Consider the following 22,415-nt stretch of genomic DNA (forward strand, 5'->3'; position numbering starts at 1 on the left):
GCGCTCCGTATATCATTCCACTGAACTTGTGAGCTCCTTAGCTGGTCAGTGACATCACATATGAATTATTTATCAAATCAGCTATAAACAGTCGTGTACTACCCTGTTTTTTGTTTCTCAAAAATCATTGCATGTGCCAGGACTTTGAGAAGATGAAATCTGATTTTCAGACTTCTCACCTTATGAGCCTTCCTGTCCATACTGTTAAGGAGAAGGTTGTCGTAGCTGCAGTCAGGTTGCCTTCCGTTTAATACAGTTTTTGTCTTGAGGGAGTACTCTAAAGAATTTCATATTTAGTTATGAGCAAAAGAGGCTCCTCTTTCTCATTTTCATGTAAAAGAAGTCCAAATGCCCTTCCTAATACTGTTTCCTTTCTTCTAATCACAAATACTACAGAATGATATTTTAAAACACCATGGCCTTTTATCGTGTGAAGATGGTGTCCGAGTGCAAAAGGTTGTCCTCGGCGTGCGGTTTAGCACGGAGCCTTCCAGGCACTCGAGGAGCGTCCTCTGCCTGCTGGGTCAAAGAGCCTCGCTACCTAAATCTTACTTATTCATCATTTGAGGCACTTTATGAGTAATAGAAATAAAAAGTAATAAACCTAATATAAGTTGATCTGTCTGAAGATATTACACTTAAAGCACAGCAGTTAAGGTTAATAAGCAGTGTAACGTAGATGCTGCCAGCTCAGATTTTGAAATCCATTTGACTGAAGCCTGGCTCTTTCGGACACTAGTCATGTGATCCTTTACAAGTTAACTTACTTCTTCTCGCCACACCTGTAAAATGAGGATAATAATGGTACTTACCCCATTGGGTTCTTGTAAGGAATAAATGAATAACTAACTATGTGTAACAGGCTTAGAAATGTAACTGACAAATGGTAAATAGTTGTATTTTAGCCATGATTATGTTTAATATGGAGAGGCTGAAGTGAAGAGTAATTTGAGTTAGAGGAAAAGGCTAAGTATCTAATAGCATGTCTTGCATACATAACTGAGGGAAGATTTCCAATGAATCCAGTGTTAATTCATAACCAACCCCGCCATTCCGTCATTCACACACACAAACCCATTCACATTCTAGGATTTGATGCAGGTGTTAAAATGCACTTTCAGTTCTTTGGGGAACATTTTCAGGTCACTAGTGCCTGAATGTTACAAATCATTTTAGAATTAGAAATTTGGTAGTTCTGTTTTTTAAGCTCATGCATCCGTGCTTTATATTACATACCCCTTTGTAGAATCAACCCAAGTCCAAAAGACTGAAAGTCAGCCATAAGACAGTAGAGATTTTTTACTGACCACTATATTAGGGGAAATTTCTGCATATGGTCATTATTTCAGTAATAGATATTGAGATAAATAATTAAAAAAAAATTTATTTAACTCTTCTGCAGAATGCCCGAACAATTTATATAGCTTCCAAAGCCTATTCAGTACCACTTAACACTTTTTAAAAATGGGAAAATATAATAAATGACCTCTTATTTAAAAAGGGATTTAGTACCATAGATTGCATAACCCACTGGACAGTGTCTGGTTGGACAAAACTCCAATAAGAAATTTGAATGTAGATCTTAGAGGTTATTTAATGAATGATTTGTATACATATTCTCATGTAGAAATGAGTATAGGTTTCATATTTAACTTTATCAATTAATAGTCTAATATTAACATTGTCAAACTAGTACATTTTAAAATCACTATTCATATATCTTAATTTGAGACTTAGCTGCAAAATGATTTTTTTAAAGCATGGAAACCTTACTACAAGGAAAATAGTACATATTTTATAATAGATATGAAATATCTTTGTTTCTGTCAATCTCACCACCCCATCACAGAATTTTGGAAAACAAAAAATTGCTTGTTCCTAAAGTATACATTTTATCTGAAGTATATATGGGAAAAATGTGATAGAGGTTATTTTATTTTTTAGTTGAAGCAGCTGTTTCTTCTCCCTTGTTGTTACTTAAGGAAAAAAAGTCAAATTTAGTTCCATAAAATCTCATTCATTTTAGTTTATCAGATTTGCAACACATGATTTATATCCATAGATGAGTTTGAATAAAATTTAATAAATGGCTTCATAAACATTGTGTGAATAAGATTTCCACGAGTTTATGAAACCTACTTGAGAAAATAATTTTAAGAAATCATTTATTTTTATGGAAAATGAAGTTGTTTACCCTTTCAATAAAATGAAACCAAAACTATTCATTGATATTCTTACTTTTATCATAATTATTTTTTATCAGAAACTTTGTAGCAGTCAAATTGAGGTTTCAAGTACTAGAAAGTTTAAAGTAATGAAATTGCATTTTCTTTCAAGTCCTTTATATTTATACCGTGTAAAATTTCAAATATCATCTTTTATGAGATAATCAGAATTAGTGCATTCTCTTCTGTACTTGGAAATATAATCTATTTTATTTGTTCTTGTCTCCGTAGGTGCATATCTTTTGCCATATTTTATACTGCTTATGGTAATAGGTATTCCACTTTTTTTTCTGGAACTTGCTGTGGGTCAAAGAATTCGACGAGGAAGCATCGGTGTGTGGAATTACATAAACCCTAAACTAAGTGGCATTGGATTTTCAAGTTGTGTAGTAAGTTTTCTGATATGGCATATGCCATATAATTTTTATAAGGTTTGGATTTATATTGTTTGTATTTAAATAAAACTTTTGAGTGTGTATTTCTACTCAACTCTTTAATCATCTTTTTTAAAAAAACACACTACAGGAGCTTGCACTAATATATAAAACAAGCTGAACTATATTAATATAGTTCAATCTTGTTAATACATGTTCTTAAGACCCATGAGAGACTTTTTTTTAGAAAAGATAATGTGTTTTAAATGAAAATAAAGTGAGTAGGATTTTTAAAATGTTAAATGGGGTCATAAACATATCGTCTCCTTTCAAAGGAAGGGGCATGAGAGGCTTACTGTAATCATTATTTTATTTTGCAGGTGTGCTTTTTTGTGGCCCTCTATTACAATGTCATCATCGGCTGGAGTTTGTTTTATTTTTCCCAGTCTTTTCAGCACCCTCTACCTTGGGATGAGTGTCCTTTGGTGAAAAATGTTTCACATACTTGTAAGACATGAACAATATAATGTTTTTATATTTAATGATTATAAAGTGGTAAAGGCATGCATGAGCTTTCAAGATTTTTTATAATGTAGAAAAATCTTTCAAGATTATTATAACAACTTTCCTCACTTTTAGGATCACTATACTCAGATAGAACTTTAGCACCATCTAAGTTTTCTAGCTCTTCCCAAGTTACTTTTTCCTAGTTAAGTATAGTTGGTATACATTATTATATTAGTTATATTAGTTTCAGGTATACAGTATGGTGACTTGACATCTCTACATGCTACAATGTAATAACCCCACTAATTCTAGTAACCATCTGTCACTATGCAAACTTTTCACAATATTGTTGACTATATTCTCCTTCCCAAGTTATTTTGTCATGCCCCATGACCTTAGGTTGAAATGTTATAAGCCTTTAATTGTTAACTTGGAAGTCTTTAATTTTGTACACCTCTTTTGATGCCTTACAGGTTTTTGTTAAAGGACAGAAAAAATGAATTTAGATTGTAGTCATTGTTTTTATGTCTTCTGTTTTGTTGTTTCATAGTTTTTCTATCATTTATTTTTATATCCTAGAGTATAAATAAGGAATATTTCCCTATAGCAATGGCCAGTAAATATAGACTATGTATAAAATGATCTAATAGCCACATTTCAAAAAAGAAAGAGGTGAAATATTTTATTTAATCCTATATATCCAAAATATTAACATTTCAACATATAATTAATGTAAAAATTATTAATGTAATAATTTGCCTTATTTTTCTCATACTAAGTCTCCAAAATTCCCTTTGTATTTTATGTTATAGCACATGTCATTTTGGATTAGCTTATTGCAAAATCTCATGGCCAGCTAGCCACTGGCATATTTGACAGCTGTGCCCCAGGAAGATAATTCTGGGAATGGAAGGGACTATACATTTGATATGTTTTAATTACTTTGATAAAAAGCTCACGTTTTTATTCATAAATGTGTAATAAGAAATATCAAAGAGGATATATATGTGTTGATTTCACATTTTTGCAGTTGAGTTTTTATTGTGAATTTAAATGCTTCTGTAGAATAGTAATATTTTTCTAGGAAATGTTGAGAATTGATTTATAGGCTCACTGGAAAAAATTTTTCTTATTACTCTTTAGAGTCTGAAATTATTGTGTTTCCTTTCTTTCTACAGTTGTAGAGCCAGAATGTGAAAAAACTTCCTCCACCACCTATTACTGGTTCAGAAAAGCACTGGATATTTCCAGTTCCATTTCTGATGGTGGTGGCTTAAACTGGAAGATGACCGTCTCCTTGTTGGTTGCCTGGCTCATGGTTTGCTTGGCTATGATCAAAGGCATTCAGTCTTCTGGAAAAGTTAGTATGTTAGAGCCCCTCCTGATTCTGTAATCTCTGTGGGCAAACTGCACATAGCACTTCATTCTAGGTAGTTAAAGATTGGTTAAAAGTGGTGCTTGTAAAATGTGTTTATATTAAGGCAACGACGTAAGTAAAGAGATAAATGTTTTATTCTGAAACCTAAAGTAATTTATAATTTTATTTCATCAAGAGTTTTGAAATTTTTTGTCAGTACAATTTTTTTTTAATTTTTTTGCTATTTATTTAGTTTACCCTAATATTTTAGTTTTCTGATTACCAGTCAGCTCCAGACATGGAAATTAGAGAAAGTGGTAGAATGAAGAATTTGTTCATTTTATTTGTCTTATACCATTCATCTTTCTCTCCTATAGTTGCTCTAAGGAATAGTTACATAAAATATTTTAATATGGTCTCTAGTGTGGAGGGTTTCTTAAAGATCTGAACACCATTAGGTAGTTACGATCATCTCAACTAGGAACTCAGTAAATGTAAAAGATTAAAGGGCATGCCTGCTAGGGCAAATGGAAATTTTAAAAAGGCTGTGGTTGAAAAAGACATTAAGTGAATTCTAGAAGTCTTGATTTTTTTGTTTTTTGTTTTAAAGAATGCATTAGGAAAGTGCTATTCACTTTTTTTCTTTCATATTGCATTTTTTCATTAATATTATCATTGTTTAATGTTCTTATGTCTCTTCGCTGGACCATAGCAAGAATTTTGGTTCTTCTTGTCTTTTTCTTTAACAATCCATCTCTACTATTTTTTTCTTTACAAAGCATAGATCTGATTATATATCTTTCCAGGTTAATATATGACCACTCACCATCATATACTGGTAGAAGTGGAGATAATAGTAGTAGTGGTAATAAATGATGGTGGTGAAGATGACTCTCACAGTAATCAGAGCAAGAACAGTAACAGAGGCTAATATTTATTGCATGTGTTTTTTGCTCTAGGAACTGTGATAGGTACTTTATATACGTTATCCCATTTAATTCTAAAGAAAACTCTAAGTAGTAATTACTATTCTCAGGCCTGTTTTACAGACATAAAACAATTTTGAGAAATTAGGTAACTTGCCAAAGACTTGTGGCTAGTAATTGCTGGTACCTGGAGTCAAACCCAGCTCTGCCTAAATCTAGAGCCCGTTATTTAATTGCTACACTATAATGCCTCTCACTGTAATATTTTTTCACACCATATAGTTAACTCTTTTAGGTCAGGAATCTATGTAATTCATCTTTGCTTCCTGTTATTTCATCTTTAATTAAAAATGTTTGATGATTGCCCTGGCTGGTGTGGCTCAGTGGACAGAACGTCAGCCTGTGCACCGAAGGGTTGGGGGTTCGATTCCCAGTCAAGGGCACTTACCTGGGTTGCAGGTTCCATCCCTGGCCTCAGTTGGGGTGATTGTGGGAGACAACCAATAGATATTTCCCTCCTTCCCTCCCTCCCTCCCTCCCTCCCTCCCTCCCTCCCTCCCTCCCTCCCTCCCTCCCTCCCTCCCTCCCTCCCTCCTTTCTTCCTTCCCTCCCATTCCCTAAAAATCAATGGAAAAAATATCCTCTGGTGCTGATTAACAACAACAACAAATGTTTGATGATTTTTTTTAACTTGTAAATCACAACTAATTTTATATTTACCTTCCTGCTGGAACTTCTACAGCATTTTTCCTTTGGAAAAATGAATATGATAGATAACACATCTGAATATCTTTTCGTATTTTCTGAATGTCGATGGTTTTTACAATTAAATAAGATCGATTAATTGGTTCAGTTTCTTCTACCATTCCGAGACACATTACAGTCATATTTTAAATAAAGGAATAGATTCTTAAATCACATCTAACCACATTTACGTGCTTCCCAAGATAATGTCATTTGGTAGAAAGAGAACCAGAGGTGGTGGTTAGCCAGAGAAGTCCAAAAATCTTTGTGCTTCAGTCTTACTGCCACATTTTGTTTCTTTTTAGTCTGAGTGTGTCTTATCATTATTTAAAGAAATACTCATCCTTTTCTTATCACAGAATTTTGCAGTTGTTTTTCTTATGTCATAAGATACAACTTTAGAAAAATTTAATACAACTTATATGCTACATACAGTTTATTATTTCAATGAGAAGGCTTCAGTGGCTTTTGGGCAATATTTGAAGAAAGAATTCAGTAGGCACCGATGAGGAGAAAGCTGTCATGTGAGCAAAGATATAAAAATCTAAACTGTCACAATTCCTCAGTTTGAAATGAGCTAAATTTAATAGGAAAATGTTTGTTAGAAGTAAATATAAAGCTCTCTGTTTGCCTGTCAGATAAAAAAGCCTCCAAATAAATAATCACACAAGGACAGTATAGAGAAATATGATTTAAGGGTAATATGGTTTATAGGTAGTGTATGAAAGACACTGTTTAGAGGATTTAGCAGTTAAGAGTCAACTTGTGGTATGCTTTGTCCACACACACACACACACACACATACATGCACGCACACGCATGAACACACTCACACTCACCCGTGCACGCACACCCCACAAGGGCTCCTTGGGAACTTTCTGAATTAAAAGAGGAGTGTGATAGTGTCGGGCTCCTTTGCACACCTCAGTCGGACCAGGCCTGCAGCCCTGGATCTTACTGAAATCTTTGTTTCCCCCTTTATGATGGAGAAGAGAAACCTCAGCCCTGCGGTCACAGTCCTCAGCCAGTTGAATGGAGGAAGGATAAGGCTTCCTCCGTGTGGCTGCGGGGGACAGAACTGCGGTCAGACATTGGGGGCTGTGGAGAGCGGTGGGGGGTAGATCTCCAAGGAAAGGAGGACCCTCGGGGAGCCAGCCTGGTAACAGCGAAGCTGGTCTCAGTGGGAGTGAGCTCGACATGATCGAAGCTGGCCAGACAGCCTGCACGTCCCTCTCTTACAGCCTCTGTTAAGGGGATACCTGCCCCAGGGTGAAGGCTACAAACGAGAAGCTCTAAGCTCTAAGCTTTCTAGGTTACTGTTGGTTTGGGAGCACTGCTTTGCCACTGTTCCTCCTGCATGCTAAGGACTGTGTGTATTAGCTTGTTTAAACCTTTCTGTCAGCCAGATGGTTTGCATGGTTTTACCCTCATTTTCCTGTGAAGTTAATAAACTTGGGGAGACTAAATAATTGGCCAGAATTGGCGGTGAAGTCCTCAAAGAAAATGGCTTTCTCAAAGTGCGTTTATAATAAGCATTTTAATGTAAAGAAAAAAACAACAAAATAATGTTTTATGTTCTTCAGTGGTTGAGTGGAATGAAAATATTTTCATGCAATGTTTTGATTGATAAACTAATCTCTTACTGAAAAGTGTTTCAGTTGTCAAGACCCAGAGGGTCTTAAAATTTGCCAAACAAACATATTTCATTGTTTCATTTCCCAGTTCTTAAAAGTGTATATTTTCTGGACAACGTAGTCGTTCATTAATTCATTTAATGCACATATATTGATTGAGCACCTACTATGTGCCAGGCACTGACCTTGTTTTGGAGGTAGAGCAATGAACAAGGCAGACAAAATGCCAGTCTTCATAGAATGTCCATTATAATGGCAGAAGAAGACAACAAACAAATTCGTAAAATAATTTCATTCAAGATAAAGTGTGGTAAAGAGAAAGTGTAGCATTTTATATATAGTCATGTAGAGTAACCTATTTTTAAAAACAATATGCAACTATTTTGGTATAAGATTATACCCATATGATTAAAGGTAAAGAATTTGAATTTAAAAACATCATATGGACTCCTCTGTAAAGAGCTGACTTAAGATTCATGTTAGATCTCAGAATTTAATAATTTTTTTTTTTTACCTGTCACCTACCTTTTTTTTTTTAAATATATCTTTATTGATGTCAGAGAGAGGAAGGGAGAGGGAGAGAGAGATAGAAACATCCATGATGAGAGAGTCATTGATCAGCCACCTCCTGCACGCCCCCGACTGGGGATCGAGCCCGCAGCCCGGGCATGTGCCCTGACCGGGAATCGAACCCCGATCGCCTGGATCCTAGGTCGACGCTCAACCACTGAGCCACGCCAGACCGGACACCTGTAACCTACTTAATACTACTTAAGTGTTTAAAATTTGGGTTATTTTTCTCCATGTTACATTAAATATAAAATTTTACTCTTTAGGAAGCTATGCTAGAGTCTTTTCATTGAATCCAAATCAGGGTCTTTATGAACTCAAATATTTGTTGAACTAATAAATGAAAATTGAAATGATTCTGATAATATAATTAGTCCATAATTTTAAAAATACTTCAGAATAAAGATGAGTTTATATTTTTTAGGGAATGTATGTACAAAGGAAAACTTAATTTTCTATAAGTTCTGTACAATATTTTTGATTAGGCCAGGAACTAACTTATATGCAAAGATGAACAGGGCACATTTTGTCCTTATGGGACCCATAATTTAATGGGTGAGACAGATAATTACAGTAGAATAAATGCAGTAATAGAGGCATATAAAAAATGCATGACAGGCCCTGGCTGGTACCTCAGCTGGTTAGAGCATTATCCCGCTTTGCCAAAGTTGCCAGTTTGATCCACTGTCAGGGGACATATAAGAATCAACCAATGGATGCATGAATAAGTGGAACAATTCAGTGTTTCTCTAAAATCAATAAGTAATTTTTTTAAATGCATGATAGCACAGAGGTAGCCACTGAAATGAACATGGATTTGAGGGAAGTTTACATAGAGGAGGTAACTTTTGGATTAGAGTATGTGTTTGAGGAGGAGTTCATCAGAAAGTTCAGAGAAAGAACAGTGGATGCGCAGAAAACGTACAAAGCCCAAAGATTGCTGAGTACCCCTTTGTGACTTTTACATACAACTGTGCAGCTCTTGGGAGATGAAACTTGAAATGTAAGTTGACTGCAGATATTAAAGTATCTGTGGGCACTGTTAGAATGATTGGCTGTTATCTAACAAATTATGTAGAACATTTGAGGATATTTGGCAGTTCATTGACACCATCGGGTCTTTAGTTTAGAAAGGTCATTCTGGTTGTAGTATGGATGATGGATTTCAGGGATGAAGGGAGAGCTGGCAGGGAGAATCAGGAGGTAAGATGACCAGGAAACTATTATAATAGTGACACATTACTAAGGATGGAAACAGACATATGTGAGATTTCTGTGGTAGAATCAATAGTTTGGCTTGATGAGTTGGTTATGGGACATGGCAAGAGGGACATATTAAGGGTGTGGTTAGCCTGGACAAATAAAAGTAAAGAAGAGCCATTTCTTCCCTGAGTCTCTAATTTGAAGTTATATTAAGAACATGCTGACAATATGTCACATTATTGGGAAAGTCATAATCAACCTATACAGACTAGTGTGTAGCCTTCATTTTTACTTTTAAAATAAGTGGGATTAATGAAATTAAGTCATTTATGAGGCAGCAAATTTGAGTTTTGTTTTTTTAAAAAAATGATAAGCTGTTTTGCAAAATTGAATTCTTGCCTCTGGCTAGCATCAAGATCTGTGAAGAAGAATCATAAAAAGAATTGCTTTAATTCAAATGAGATCAAGGCTACTCAGATACATAATGGACTGACAAATTTAAAGAATGCTGAAAGTAGGCAAGAAGAAGAATAAAAGCATTCCATCTGAAGGCATTCTGATAAAGGAAATGTGGGTGATTTGAAGTAATCAAGGAATTAAACCAATTTGAAATTATTGAAAAATTATGCTTTATTATAACTGCATTAAAATGTTTTAATTAAAATATTGATTTTAAGTATATTGAAATTTTTAGTTTTTCTTAGGGTGTTCCACATGCATTTAAATATAAGTGCAATTAAATGCAATTAATAAAAATTAATAAAATAATTAAAAAATAATAGAAATAAATGCAATTAAAAGTGGATGGAACTGTAGAAGTGCAAATTATAATGTTGACTTATATGTTGTTTGCCTATAGTTATTCTTGGATTCAATATCTCTTACCTGCCCTAAGCCATCCACTGCTGTGACAGTTTCTCATCCATTCTTCACACTTCCCCTATTTCTTCCCACCAGATACATGTTGTATACCTACTATATGCCAGCAACTGTGTTAGGTGTTTGGGATATGGTAGTGAATAGGAGAGAAGGCCTCTGCCCTCACAGAGCTTATATTCCAGTAGAGGAGACAGGAAATTAATAGATGAACATAAAAAATAATTTCAACCATGAGTGCTGTAACAAAACAAAAGATAATGTCATGGAGAGTTTATGGGGCATAGGAGAGGCTAGTTGAGGATATTGGATGGAAAAAAGCATAGCCTTGTTTTGGTTGGTCTGGGAAGACTTCCTGGAAAAGATAAAGATGAAAAGTAAATAAGAAAAGTCCTGTGCGAATGAGGGAGATGAATGCAGCCCTGCTCTGGCCCTGAAGCTGAAGAGCTTGGTCTACGGGCAGGTAACAAGGGTCTGGGGGCCTAGAGCTCAGCTGGGGAGTGAGTGGTGGGGCAGACAGGTAGAGCTCTGGTGCAAGGCTTTGCAGGTCAGAGGGAGGAATTGGGATTTTATTCCAACTGTATTCAAAGTCCCTGGGGTATATTAAGCAGTGAATGAGCTAATCCAAGTTATATCTGGTTAGCGTGGGAACTTAGGAACATAAAGTGCAGGGCTACTTTTGAATTGTTGACTTTAGCCACTGGATGGATGGCAGGCCATTTACTGAGGTGGAGATGAGTGGGCATGGCTCTGGGGGAAATTGAGGTTATCTGAACCGGAAAATTTGAGAGACCTAATAGGATTCCACATGGAGATGTCAGGGAGGCAGTAAATGTCTGGATAGGACAATTCTTTTTCTATAAAAATCATTTGCTGAAGTTTAATAGTGAAAACTGCTGAAGCAGAAAGTCAAACCTTTACATGGTTATTTGTTGAAGTTTTTTAGGAGACTTAAGAGGGACCGACCACTCACTACAGAAGCTCTACAAGATCAATAATGAAAGTTTGGTTAATGGAAAAAAATGGCTTTTTTAAAACCTAAAACAATAAAGAATTTGTTAGGGAGTTCGTGCCCATTTATTTCTCTTAAATATTGCCTGTTTGTGAATTATAAGTAATCAATCCTATTTAAGTTACACAATACCTCTTGACTTTTAAAGGAGATTAAGAAAACTTTCATATTTTTTAGTACATCTCAAAGAGGATTAAATAAGTCATATTAAATCAAGATTAATATGCCCATTTAAGATAGTTATACAAGTTATTTTATTAATCATATAAAAACTGTCCAAGTATAGAACAGAACATAGTATGAACGATAAAAAAGAATATAGTTGTTAGTGTGTCTCACCTATTTTTTTTTTTTTTCTTTGCAGATCGTATATTTTAGCTCTCTGTCCCCATATGTGGTACTTTTTTGCTTCCTAATCAGAGCACTCTTTCTACAGGGTTCAGTTAATGGCATCCTCTACATGTTCACCCCTAAGGTAGGTACTGCATTTCTATTTAAGGCTTATGATCATGAAAGCATTAAGTTTGTTGTTAAAGTGTTCCCATAGTTCGATTCAAGGGATAATTGTTCTAACATATACACTATGCTTTCAGATTATAGCTGTTATGTTATCTAGCCTAGATAAACCAGAGCTTTTATATATCTGTATTTATGTCCATCTATCTCCAATTTTAATTGTCCCATTTTAATTCTAGATTAAGGCTGTAGCTATTTAAACTTTAAAAATTTCTTTTTTATATTAAATTAACTTCCAATTAAAAAAAAAATCTATTGATTTCAAAGAGAGGAAGGGAGAGGGAGAGAGAGAAATATCAGTGATGAGAGAGTCACTGATCGGCTGCCTCCTGCACACCCCCAGCTGGGGATCGAGCTGTGATCTCCTGGATCCTAGGTTAATGCGCAACTGCTGAGGCCTGCTGGATGGCCTAACTGCCAATTTTTAAGCTTGTAAATTTTAGAACTTTTCAGTCTTTACTTTTCTTTCTCCTCTATTTCAGTGGTTCTTAACATTTTCTGTCATGGACCTCTTAAAAAACAGTAATAGGATCTTACCAGAAAAATATAATGAACATATTAATTTGCTTAGTGTCTCAGGAGGTAAACAAGTCATCTAAAATCCGTGGACCCAGGTTAAGTCCCTTCTCAGAGCGAATTGTTTTGAGATTTTGGACCTTCTAGAATAGTATGTACCTGGTGAATTTGAGTTCTGTAACTTTTACAGATACATGTACATTTGAGGAAAATTCTCATTTGACTTCATAAAAGGCTCAGAACTTGTGCCCTGTCATTCAGTTTAGAGTTGAACTCAATGCTGGGCACACTGAACACATATATCAGTCTTTGTGGATCTGTTATATTTACTTGACAGGAAAGGAAACCAAGTTTTGAGGCATGTATTTATTTGGTTAGTCACTGAAATGAAGTTATACCTCACTATTACTTTGCTAACACTGTTCAGGCAGACACTGAGTTATAAAAATACAATTTCAAAATTAGGTCAGAAATTGGAAGATATCTGAAGAATGATCATGGTGTGAGATTTGGACAGAAGGTGCTAACTTCGCAGGAATTCTTTGTCACTCCTGGCAGCTGCCTTGATACTATGTAAAAGAGGATATGTTCTTTGGGTATTTGGTTCCAACTTGGTATTCATTCTCTAGTAGCAAAAACGTTGACATTGGTATCTGGTGTTCTTGAATAGCTCATAAGTCCTGTTTAACATTTAGCATTGTTGGGACATGCCACTGAATAACTAGTTAAGATTCATAAATTTTAGCTACACTATAATATAAATCATTTTCAAATGGGACATACTTAATGACCAAAATTATTTATATCTGTAATATTGAAAAATAAACGTGTTCTGAGTTTAAAACAATTAGCTTTGGCATACATTTCTGGCATAGCACTTTTTTCTAAGTTGGCAATTGCTTGAGACATAATTTTAAATATTTGATTTAAATAGATATTTTAGAATGTAAACCCTTTGTTATGATATTTTTACATGGTTCCTATATTAAAAACCGCATTATTATCCTTTTAAACTAGGTCTATGGATCGCTTAAAATATAGTTAATTCTTTCTTCAGCTTACTTTTCATTGTAGATATGATTCTGTATTAGTTCACTGTAGGATGTGATAGTTGATATAATAACAATAAGAAGTTGTTAATTACTTTTAATTTACATTGTTTATATAAGAAAGTATCTGAACACAGGAAATATTCCCAAAACCCTGAATGTAGATTTAATTCCTGAATTAGAAGTACAGCAACCTGAATAATGTTCTTAGTAAATAGGTTCTTTCTGCCATCTAGTGGGCAAAGTAGAGACAGACAGTTGATTGTAGTGTTTGAGTAGATCAGTATTAACCATAGAATAGTAAGATAGCAGTGGTCAATAAACAATATACATATCTTAGTTAATTATACGTAAGTTATAAACATTAGTATTTCATGAAAAAAGTTCATACATTTCAATGATAATAACTGAAATGAATTGAGCAATACTGATATTTGAGAGAACCATAGATTTTGTAATCTACCTGTGTTCACATTTCAGTTCCACCCAGAACTGCTGTACAAGCTTAGACCGGTTACTTAACCTTTCTAAGATTTAGACAACAGTAGCAACAGTTTCATGGATTATTGTAAAGATTAAAGTAGGTAATCTATATGAAGTGCTTATCAATGTGCCTAACACTGTGGTCTACATATGCTAGCAATTTTTGAGCACTTAGAGTGTGGTAGGCGATGCAGTAAGTTGTATGTCTTATTACTCCCATGATTCAGCTGAGGAAGCAGAAAAAGAGAGTACAGGCCACTTACCCTAGATTGCACTATTTTTATTTAGATTATTAAGTGTCAGAATCAGGATCTGAAACTGTCTGTGGAACTCATGTTCTTACCTATGTTTGACATTGCTCCCAGTAAAGGCAGTTTCATCACAATTGTAAAAAAAAAAAAGATAAAATGCCAGTTTAAACACTACTGTTACTGAAATCAAACCTAACTGTTTATTGTGGTCTTTGTCATATATGACTAATATTAATTGTCCCATTTAAAAAGTTTGATAATTCTCTAAGAAGTAAAGCAGAATTACTTGAGATATGTTCAGCACAGATTCAGAACTTTAGTCCTTTGGATCTGAAATGGTCTTAGAAATGATACAAAGGGGTGGGCAGAAGTAGGTTTAAATTACCAGCCAGCATTACATAAAAAATAAATCAAGTAAGGATATGAAAGAACAGCAATCATCATAATAAGACAAGTAATACAAATAAATAATACAATAATTAATAAATAAGTAATAACACAAGAATAAACTGTTTTGTGTACTCACAGCTGTAAACCTACTTTTGCCCATCCCTGTAGTTGCATTTCTCTAATTTTAAAATAAAAGTCTCTCGGGAAAGCCTATTTGACTGAATGAATAACATATGGATTAGTAATACATATGTGAATATGCAAAATATAAAGTTTAACTGTACCATGCTTTTAATTATTATCTGCTCTATGACTTCCACCAGAAAACACAAAACATAGGGTATTAGTTAAGTAACTATTTAACTTTTATTGATATTGATTTATTTTGCTTTGGAAAGAACATAAAGACATAAATAGGAAATAATTGAAAATAGTTCACTTCTCTTTAAATAGTCCTTTGGTGATTTGTCTTAAAGATATTTAAAAAGTCCCATATAGGTAGAAAACCTCCAAGTAAGTAAAATCTCCATCTACAAACTTGATAGTCTATAGTATTTCTTTTTCATATTCTTTGTTTCATTTTCAAATAAAAATTTTATTTCAATTTAAGAACTGATTATCCCCGTGATTTAAATAACCTTTGGGTGCATAAATATTATTATGATAAATTTAAGCACTACAGCTAATCCCATGTAGATTATTCTGAAATATCATTTTGCAGCTGATTTCTATTATGTTTAATTTTATACAGCTTGAAATAATGCTGGATCCCCAAGTCTGGAGAGAGGCTGCTACTCAGGTGTTCTTTGCTCTAGGTCTGGGATTTGGTGGTGTCATTGCCTTTTCAAGCTACAACACGAAAGACAACAACTGCCAGTTTGATGCTGTACTGGTGTCCTTCATCAATTTTTTTACTTCTATCTTGGCAACATTGGTGGTGTTTGCAGTTCTGGGCTTCAAAGGAAATATCATAAATGAGAAATGCATTGCAAGGTATGTATATTAATTTCCTTTAGCTTTTGATAGCATGATTATATAAAAAATTTACCCCCCAAACTCTTAAGTGTTCATTAACATGTTGTTCTATTTTTCAGAAATTTGAAAATGATTATAACATATATAAAAATGGGCAACATTAGTCAAGATATTATTCCCCATCGCTTCAATTTATCAGCTAGTACTGCACTCGAATATCACGAAATTTATGACATCATTAAAAAAGTGAAAGATGAAGAGTTTCCTGCCCTTAATCTTGATTCCTGTAATATCGAAGATGAACTAAATAAAGTTAGTAAGCTATGTTTAAGCAATGAAATAAGTATCATTCCATTAAAATATTCATGTGCCAGGAGACTTTTTTGTTAGGAAAATGACCTTTTAAATGGCTGTGGAACAGTATGCTGTCTTAAAATTTACATTCTTTATTTCAGAGAACAACTTTCTTAAATCGTTAAAGGTTTGCTTTACTTTGAAAAACAATTTCAGTGATTAATCCCCAGTAATTTAAGATTGGAATATAAATTAAGTGATTTCCATCATATAAAATGAAATGAGTCTGATATCTTTCCTGGTATAATATTTACTATGAAAATTGTATTGTGTTTATCACCTACATATTTTATGATTATTTTGACACATGAATGATATTTGGCCATTTTAATAATTGTGTTCAACAAGTTTTGATTGTCATTTTTTTTAGCCACTGTAATATATTTTAATAAATATAAAATAGGTGAGCATGAATAAATATTCTTGTATTGCTTGTCACCTCCCTGGATTGCCAAAAATAAAATGTCATAGAGAAATTAGCCATTAATCACTTGCTTTAAGATATCTAACTATACTTGAGACTAAACATAAAGAATCATGTGCAGGAAATTATGGATAAAGCCATCATTAATATAAAGATCCTGAATTCTGTAAGGAAAGACAATTACTATCTCACTCTTAAAAGTTTTTTTGTTGTTTGTTTTTTTAATTCTGGCTTATTTGTTTTCTTTATTTTAACACAATCAACTTGAAGTTAGTTGAAAGGCACGGTTTCTTAGGAGACAACGTGATTCTGCATGTTTCTTTCCAGTCCATCCCAGGCATTATTCAGAGTTCTTCCTGTTCTTTGTACCATCATTTAAAATGGCTCTGTAGTCATGTTGCTCTTTTGTATATTTTACAGGCTGTTCAAGGAACTGGTTTAGCTTTTATTGCCTTTACAGAAGCGATATCACGTTTCCCTGCTTCTCCCTTCTGGTCGGTGATGTTCTTCCTCATGCTGATAAATCTAGGGCTCGGCAGCATGTTTGGAACCATGCAAGGGATCATCACACCTCTTGTGGACACCTTCAAAGTGAAGAAAGAAATTGTTACTGGTGAGTTTTTATGTATTTGACTTTCCATTGATTGATACAGGCCATTTTACTCTTGGTGAGAGATCAGTAGAAATACGAAAGTGTTATATTTGGGGGTTTATTAATGTCTTTTTATTAATATGTATTGCTATTATTTGTTAGTTTATTTAGTTCTATAATATGCAAATGGTAAATGTAATGCATCATATTATTAGTGATTATTTATTATATTGCTTTCTGTTAATAGTGATGCCATTGCAGATTACTGGCGTTAGAATAAAGTCATAGTGTTCATGAACAAGTTTGTATGCAAGTGAAATAATTAATTATAAAAACGTAGCTCAGATCCAATATTCCTTTCCCAAAAGGTGCATAGCTGAAATTGATAAATCTAAACTTCTCATATAAAATAGCGGTTGTGGTCTACTAGTAGTTAAAATCTCTAGGTAGGAAAGTAAATAAAACAACAATTGATGCTTGTTAATAAGTCCAATCTGCAAGCATTTATTAAAGTACCAGTCTTGTATTGCATTTGAGGGTTGTCAGACATATGAGAAATTATAACAGAGAAACAAAGATAGAGGAGAGCCCCTTCTGCAAAATAATAGTACTGATAATCAAAATCAAGTTGGGTAGATAAAAGACTTGTACCACGTAATATACTGATAGATAGAATAATAGAGACTTTACATATTATACAAATTAAGAAGAAACAAAAGTCATCTAAATATGTGATTGAACTGATAATGAAAGAGATAGAAGTTGAATTGGAAAGAGGAGAGTCCTTCTTACAGGTCAGAGGATAGCTTTAGTAAGCGTATGTAAATAGATAAAAAGAGAGCGGTAAGGAAGCCAGCCAGACCAGGGTGCAGGAACAGTGTTGGTAAGTGATGCAAAAATAAATTGGATCATATGTGTGTGTGTGTATATGTATATGTACAATGTGTGTGTGTGTGTGTGTGTGTGTGTGTGTGTATGTATATATATGATCTTGAATGCTGGGCAGTGGTACATAAGCTTCCTGAGGATCTGTTTTTAGCGCTGAAAGATTTAGTAATAATTTATGTGTAAATAACTCTCAAATATACACCTTTTTTTCACTTACTGCTCTGCTAAGTGTGTGTGTGTATGTGCGTGTGTAAAACAATTTAAGCAGTTTGTTAAATATTGATACTAAATATCCTCAACTCAGCTGAACATAAATGAGAAACTTCTTTACCTTCTCCCAAAAGGCAGTCTCTACTTCTCCAGTTTCTATTTCATTTAAGGCTGTCAGTATCCTGCCTGATGTGCAGGCTAAATAACAGTCATCTTTGCTGCTTTCCTCATCTTTGACTCATATCCAAAACCCGTGAGGTAAGAGGGCTTGCAAAATTAAGGAAAAAGCAACAGTGTAGAGGGAAGAACACACAAGGCCGTGTTTGCTGCCTCCTATTTAGTCAGAGCAAAGGGGAATGTATTCTCTTTCCTTCCCCATTACCTGTCTTTGGGATCATACCTATATTTCAAGTTACATTTGACCCTGATGAAATGTTCCTGCATTAACTTTGTCAGATGTGTTTTTGTCTTCTCTGATAGGATAGTAGGACCTAGATAAGTGAATTACTTGCTATCTTTTCCTCTCACATCTCCAGCAAAACTCTGTTTGTACTACTTAGAATACACTTTCTTCATATTTACCTTACACTGCGGTGTAGTTAGGACACAGTGAAAGTGACACAGGGTATGGTTCATATTCAAGCTCTACTACTTCCATCCTGAGACTTTAAGTATACTGTGACAAGCATTTAAATATTTCAATATGTGATAGACTCAAAGTATAGTACGTGTTACTTTTCCTTTTCTATTCATGTTTATATGTATTTGTTTATGTATGTAACTCATAACACGAGCATAGTGCTTTAGAGATGGTGGTAATGGCCTAATTTGACCCACACCTATTGAGACTGTTAGGGAAACCCCATCTTCGAACCCAGGGATTTCTGTGTTCTCACCTTCTTTTGCTTTTACTCACCCCTGCTAAAAGGTGGTTGAACTACACATAGCCAACTTTCATTTTTGAGCGTTTCTCTACTAATGTGCATGAGAGAATAATCAGTTGAACCAAACTATTCATTATTATATGTATCCCAGAAATTTCTCTTAAGTTTTTATATTAATGGTCATAGGTTTCTGTATCTTTCTTAGATGCTACCGCAGAAACTTCTTTTAGGTAGTTCTTCTTTGTTAGTTGGATAATCAGATTGCCCGACCCTGTCGTAATTGTACTGCCAACTAATCAGTTCAGGCAATATCAAGGTCTAGATCTGAGTTGGTGCTAAGGCAAGGTCTGATCAAATTTTTTCAGTTATGCTTTAAAAATAACCATACTTTAATCAAATGTAAAAATGTATATTTTATCACAATCTTATTATAAGCTGCATTACTCTCATTATCAATGCAAAAATTCAGTAGAGCTTCCAAAACTATAAAACATTATTAAAAGTAGGAAAATGACCTATGAAAATTTGCTGCCTGAAAAGGTCACTTTGCTATTAATTAAGAGAAGAAAGGCGTGGAGATTTGTACTTTTAAAATCTTCACAGTTTTGCCTCATTTATTAATTGTACTCGGTAAGTAAGTTTGCACAGACTACGGAAGATGTGTTGAGTTACTGTCTTACAATGAATTTATATTAAATCTATGCTAAATCCAGGTAACAAACTCCCAACATGTAATATTCCACAATATCAGGAAAGATATTGCCTAGTTATATCATTGACAAGTTATAAAAGTGAAAACAAAATTATCATTTGAATATAATAATTCATAGTACAGTTTAAAATACTTGATTCTGAATAAGGGCTTAATTTTTCGTTTATTCCTTTTGTGCAGCTCTCTGTTGTCTTCTGGCATTTTCTGTTGGCCTGATATTTGTGCAACGCTCTGGAAATTACTTTGTTACGATGTTTGATGATTATACTGCTACGCTGCCTCTTTTAATTATAGTCATTTTTGAGGTTATTGCTGTATCCTTTGTCTATGGCACAGATAAGTAAGTATATTTTCATCTGTATTTTGGAAACACCAGTTGTCTTTATGTATTTCATTTAGAAGAGGAGGGAAATGACTAGAAGGAAAAATGCCAAAATGAAGTCTTTTGAAGACTTCTTTATTCAACAATTTTAATAAAGCATATTCTCCTATTAAGTAATTAAATAGAATTGTGTAGATGGTAATATAGTCTAGGATTCTCAAGTTTGGATTTAATTCTGGTTATCAAACAGTAACTTCCGAGATCTAGTGAGTATGTTAGCTGTATTCCACAAATCTTGCTGTTTTGAGTTATTACTGTTATCTGCATTTCACAGATGAGAAAACTCAGGATTAGTGAGATACTAAGTGACTCGCTCATCGCACCTGCACAGAGGGAGACCTGGGATTCATAGTCATTTCTGCCTAACTCTAAAGCCTATGCTCCTAATTACTTTGCTAACCTGTTTCATGAAAGGAATTTTATTTTTATGCTACACAATGCTGTATTTTATTATGCTACATAGTGCCTTATGTAACAGGCCAGTTTTGGGAAACTACAGGTTGTCCTCCCAAAAATGTATACACACTTTAGCAGCTGATAGCTCAAGTTTGAAAATGAAATGTATTTTAATAAACACTGCCTTTATAATTATTCAAAGTGTGTGTATACATTTTTGGGGGACACCCTGTATATATATACGTATGTATCCTGCTCTGAGATATATATGGCATTTGCTATACACAAACTTCATATTTATGTGGAGTCATTACTTGAATTCACTAGATGCCTTAAACCTCTGAATTATTTACCTGCTTAATGCGAAAAGTATATATACTTGCTATGAGATGAAGTGTTAGGGTAACCTCAGAAGAAAAGTGTCCCTGGAGGCCTTGGCCAATATTTTTTAAAGTTGTTGTCTTTAGTGAACATGTATGGACTAAGACAATAAGATCATCAAGCTTATTAGAGGCCTCTGTAAAGTAGGAATGAGCGTGTTGAATGAAGACCAGAGCCCTCTTGAACAACATAGAGAGGAACATAACTGGCATTGAGTGAACTTTGTGACAAAGCTTAGAGAATGTTTTTTATTACTGTCAAAAGCTCCAGATAAGGAAAAGTAGGGGAACTTCGTTTTATAATCTTGTACTAGATAGCAATAGTTAGCAGTAGCTGTCTGACATGCATTAATTCTTAATCCTCATAAAAATACTCTGTGCTAACTAATAGCACCCACATCGCACATGGAAAATTGGCCTTACTTGTTGAGGAGGCTTTACTGTGTTAGTTGTAGAGTCAGGACGTTAACTTAGATCTTAATTTCAAAACCAGCTATCTCTACACGCTGTCAAGCTACCCGCAAGTTCTAGCCAGCATCGTGTTGAAATTTGATAATGTATTGCAAATGCTGTGTTCATAGAGTAGAAAGTCAGACATTTCAGTAATTGGCTTAAGAGTGCTTTAGCTAAATAAAAGTTACAGTATGTAATTAACTGGTTCCATTGTAATTTATATATGTTCTTAATTTATAAGTCATCTTCCAGTGTGACTTTTTGATTCCGTATAAAATGTCATGTGGTATCATGTCTAACCCCCGGTCAAATCATTGATCTAATGCACACTTATAAGGTGGTACGTAAACTTGAGGAATAATTACTGTCTTTTTATTTAGGTTTATGGAAGACCTAAAAGATATGATGGGCTTTGCTCCCAGCATATATTACTACTATACGTGGAAATATATTTCCCCTCTAGTGCTATTGTCACTGCTAATAGCTTGTGTTGTGAATATGGTACTGACCCCTCCTGGCTATAACGCATGGATTGGAGAAACGGTAAAACACAAAATAAAGGAAATTTTGTCTTTTGCTTCCTTTACAGTATATTTTGCTATTTAATGAATGGTGTTGCATTTATGCAAGGATCTTGAGATTTATGTTTTGTTTGTTCCCAAACATGTATGATTTTTTTTAATACATTGTAGATTTTTAAAATACATCAGAAATACTAACTTGGTTCTCACTAAAGGAGCTTTATTCATGCCACCATAGATGAGACAATGAAATTCAGCCTTTAACTAGAAAACATGTTGCTCAAACCACCAGAAATATTTTTTCTATGTAAATTTATTAAATCATATACCAGATACTATATAATATGGAAAATATACATTAACCATGTAGATATAATTTAAAGAACTATCAAAGTAGAGTTTTGTTAGAACTATTTTATATTAGCAATTCTGTTGTCAAGCGGCATTACCCAGATCATAATGCAACCACCAGGTGTGCACGAGACCCGAGAAAACTAGAGGGCTTATTTTTCAGAGGAACCTTTATTCTACGGTCAGTAATTCTATACAGTAACAAGTGAATTCATGACTGGGGCATAAAAAAGTCTGCTATCCCTTACCAAAACCCTTGG

At 34.2% G+C, this 22,415-nt stretch overlaps 1 protein-coding gene across 9 annotated transcripts in view; it reads left to right on the top strand.

The window, feature by feature from the left end:
* SLC6A15 (solute carrier family 6 member 15) overlaps positions 1 to 22,415 on the top strand; it is a 42,263-nt gene that overhangs the window by 13,271 nt on the left and 6,577 nt on the right. For 6 of the 9 annotated variants that reach the window (XM_081127401.1, XM_081127407.1, XM_081127403.1 and 3 more), the window contains 9 exons: positions 2,457 to 2,614; positions 2,980 to 3,106; positions 4,285 to 4,466; positions 11,793 to 11,903; positions 15,385 to 15,626; positions 15,728 to 15,920; positions 16,807 to 16,999; positions 19,853 to 20,012; positions 21,664 to 21,826. In XM_081127401.1, the coding sequence (XP_080983527.1) occupies positions 2,457 to 2,614; positions 2,980 to 3,106; positions 4,285 to 4,466; positions 11,793 to 11,903; positions 15,385 to 15,626; positions 15,728 to 15,920; positions 16,807 to 16,999; positions 19,853 to 20,012; positions 21,664 to 21,826 (1,529 nt within the window). Of the gene's footprint in view, positions 1 to 2,456; positions 2,615 to 2,979; positions 3,107 to 4,284; positions 4,467 to 11,792; positions 11,904 to 15,384; positions 15,627 to 15,727; positions 15,921 to 16,806; positions 17,000 to 19,852; positions 20,013 to 20,328; positions 21,643 to 21,663; positions 21,827 to 22,415 lie in introns of those variants that run through there. The other 3 variants (XM_081127405.1, XM_081127408.1, XM_081127409.1) reach the window with 3 other exon arrangements.

The sequence above is a fragment of the Miniopterus schreibersii genome (assembly GCF_964146895.1).
Source record: "Miniopterus schreibersii genome assembly, chromosome: 2".
Lineage (NCBI taxonomy): Eukaryota > Metazoa > Chordata > Mammalia > Chiroptera > Miniopteridae > Miniopterus > Miniopterus schreibersii.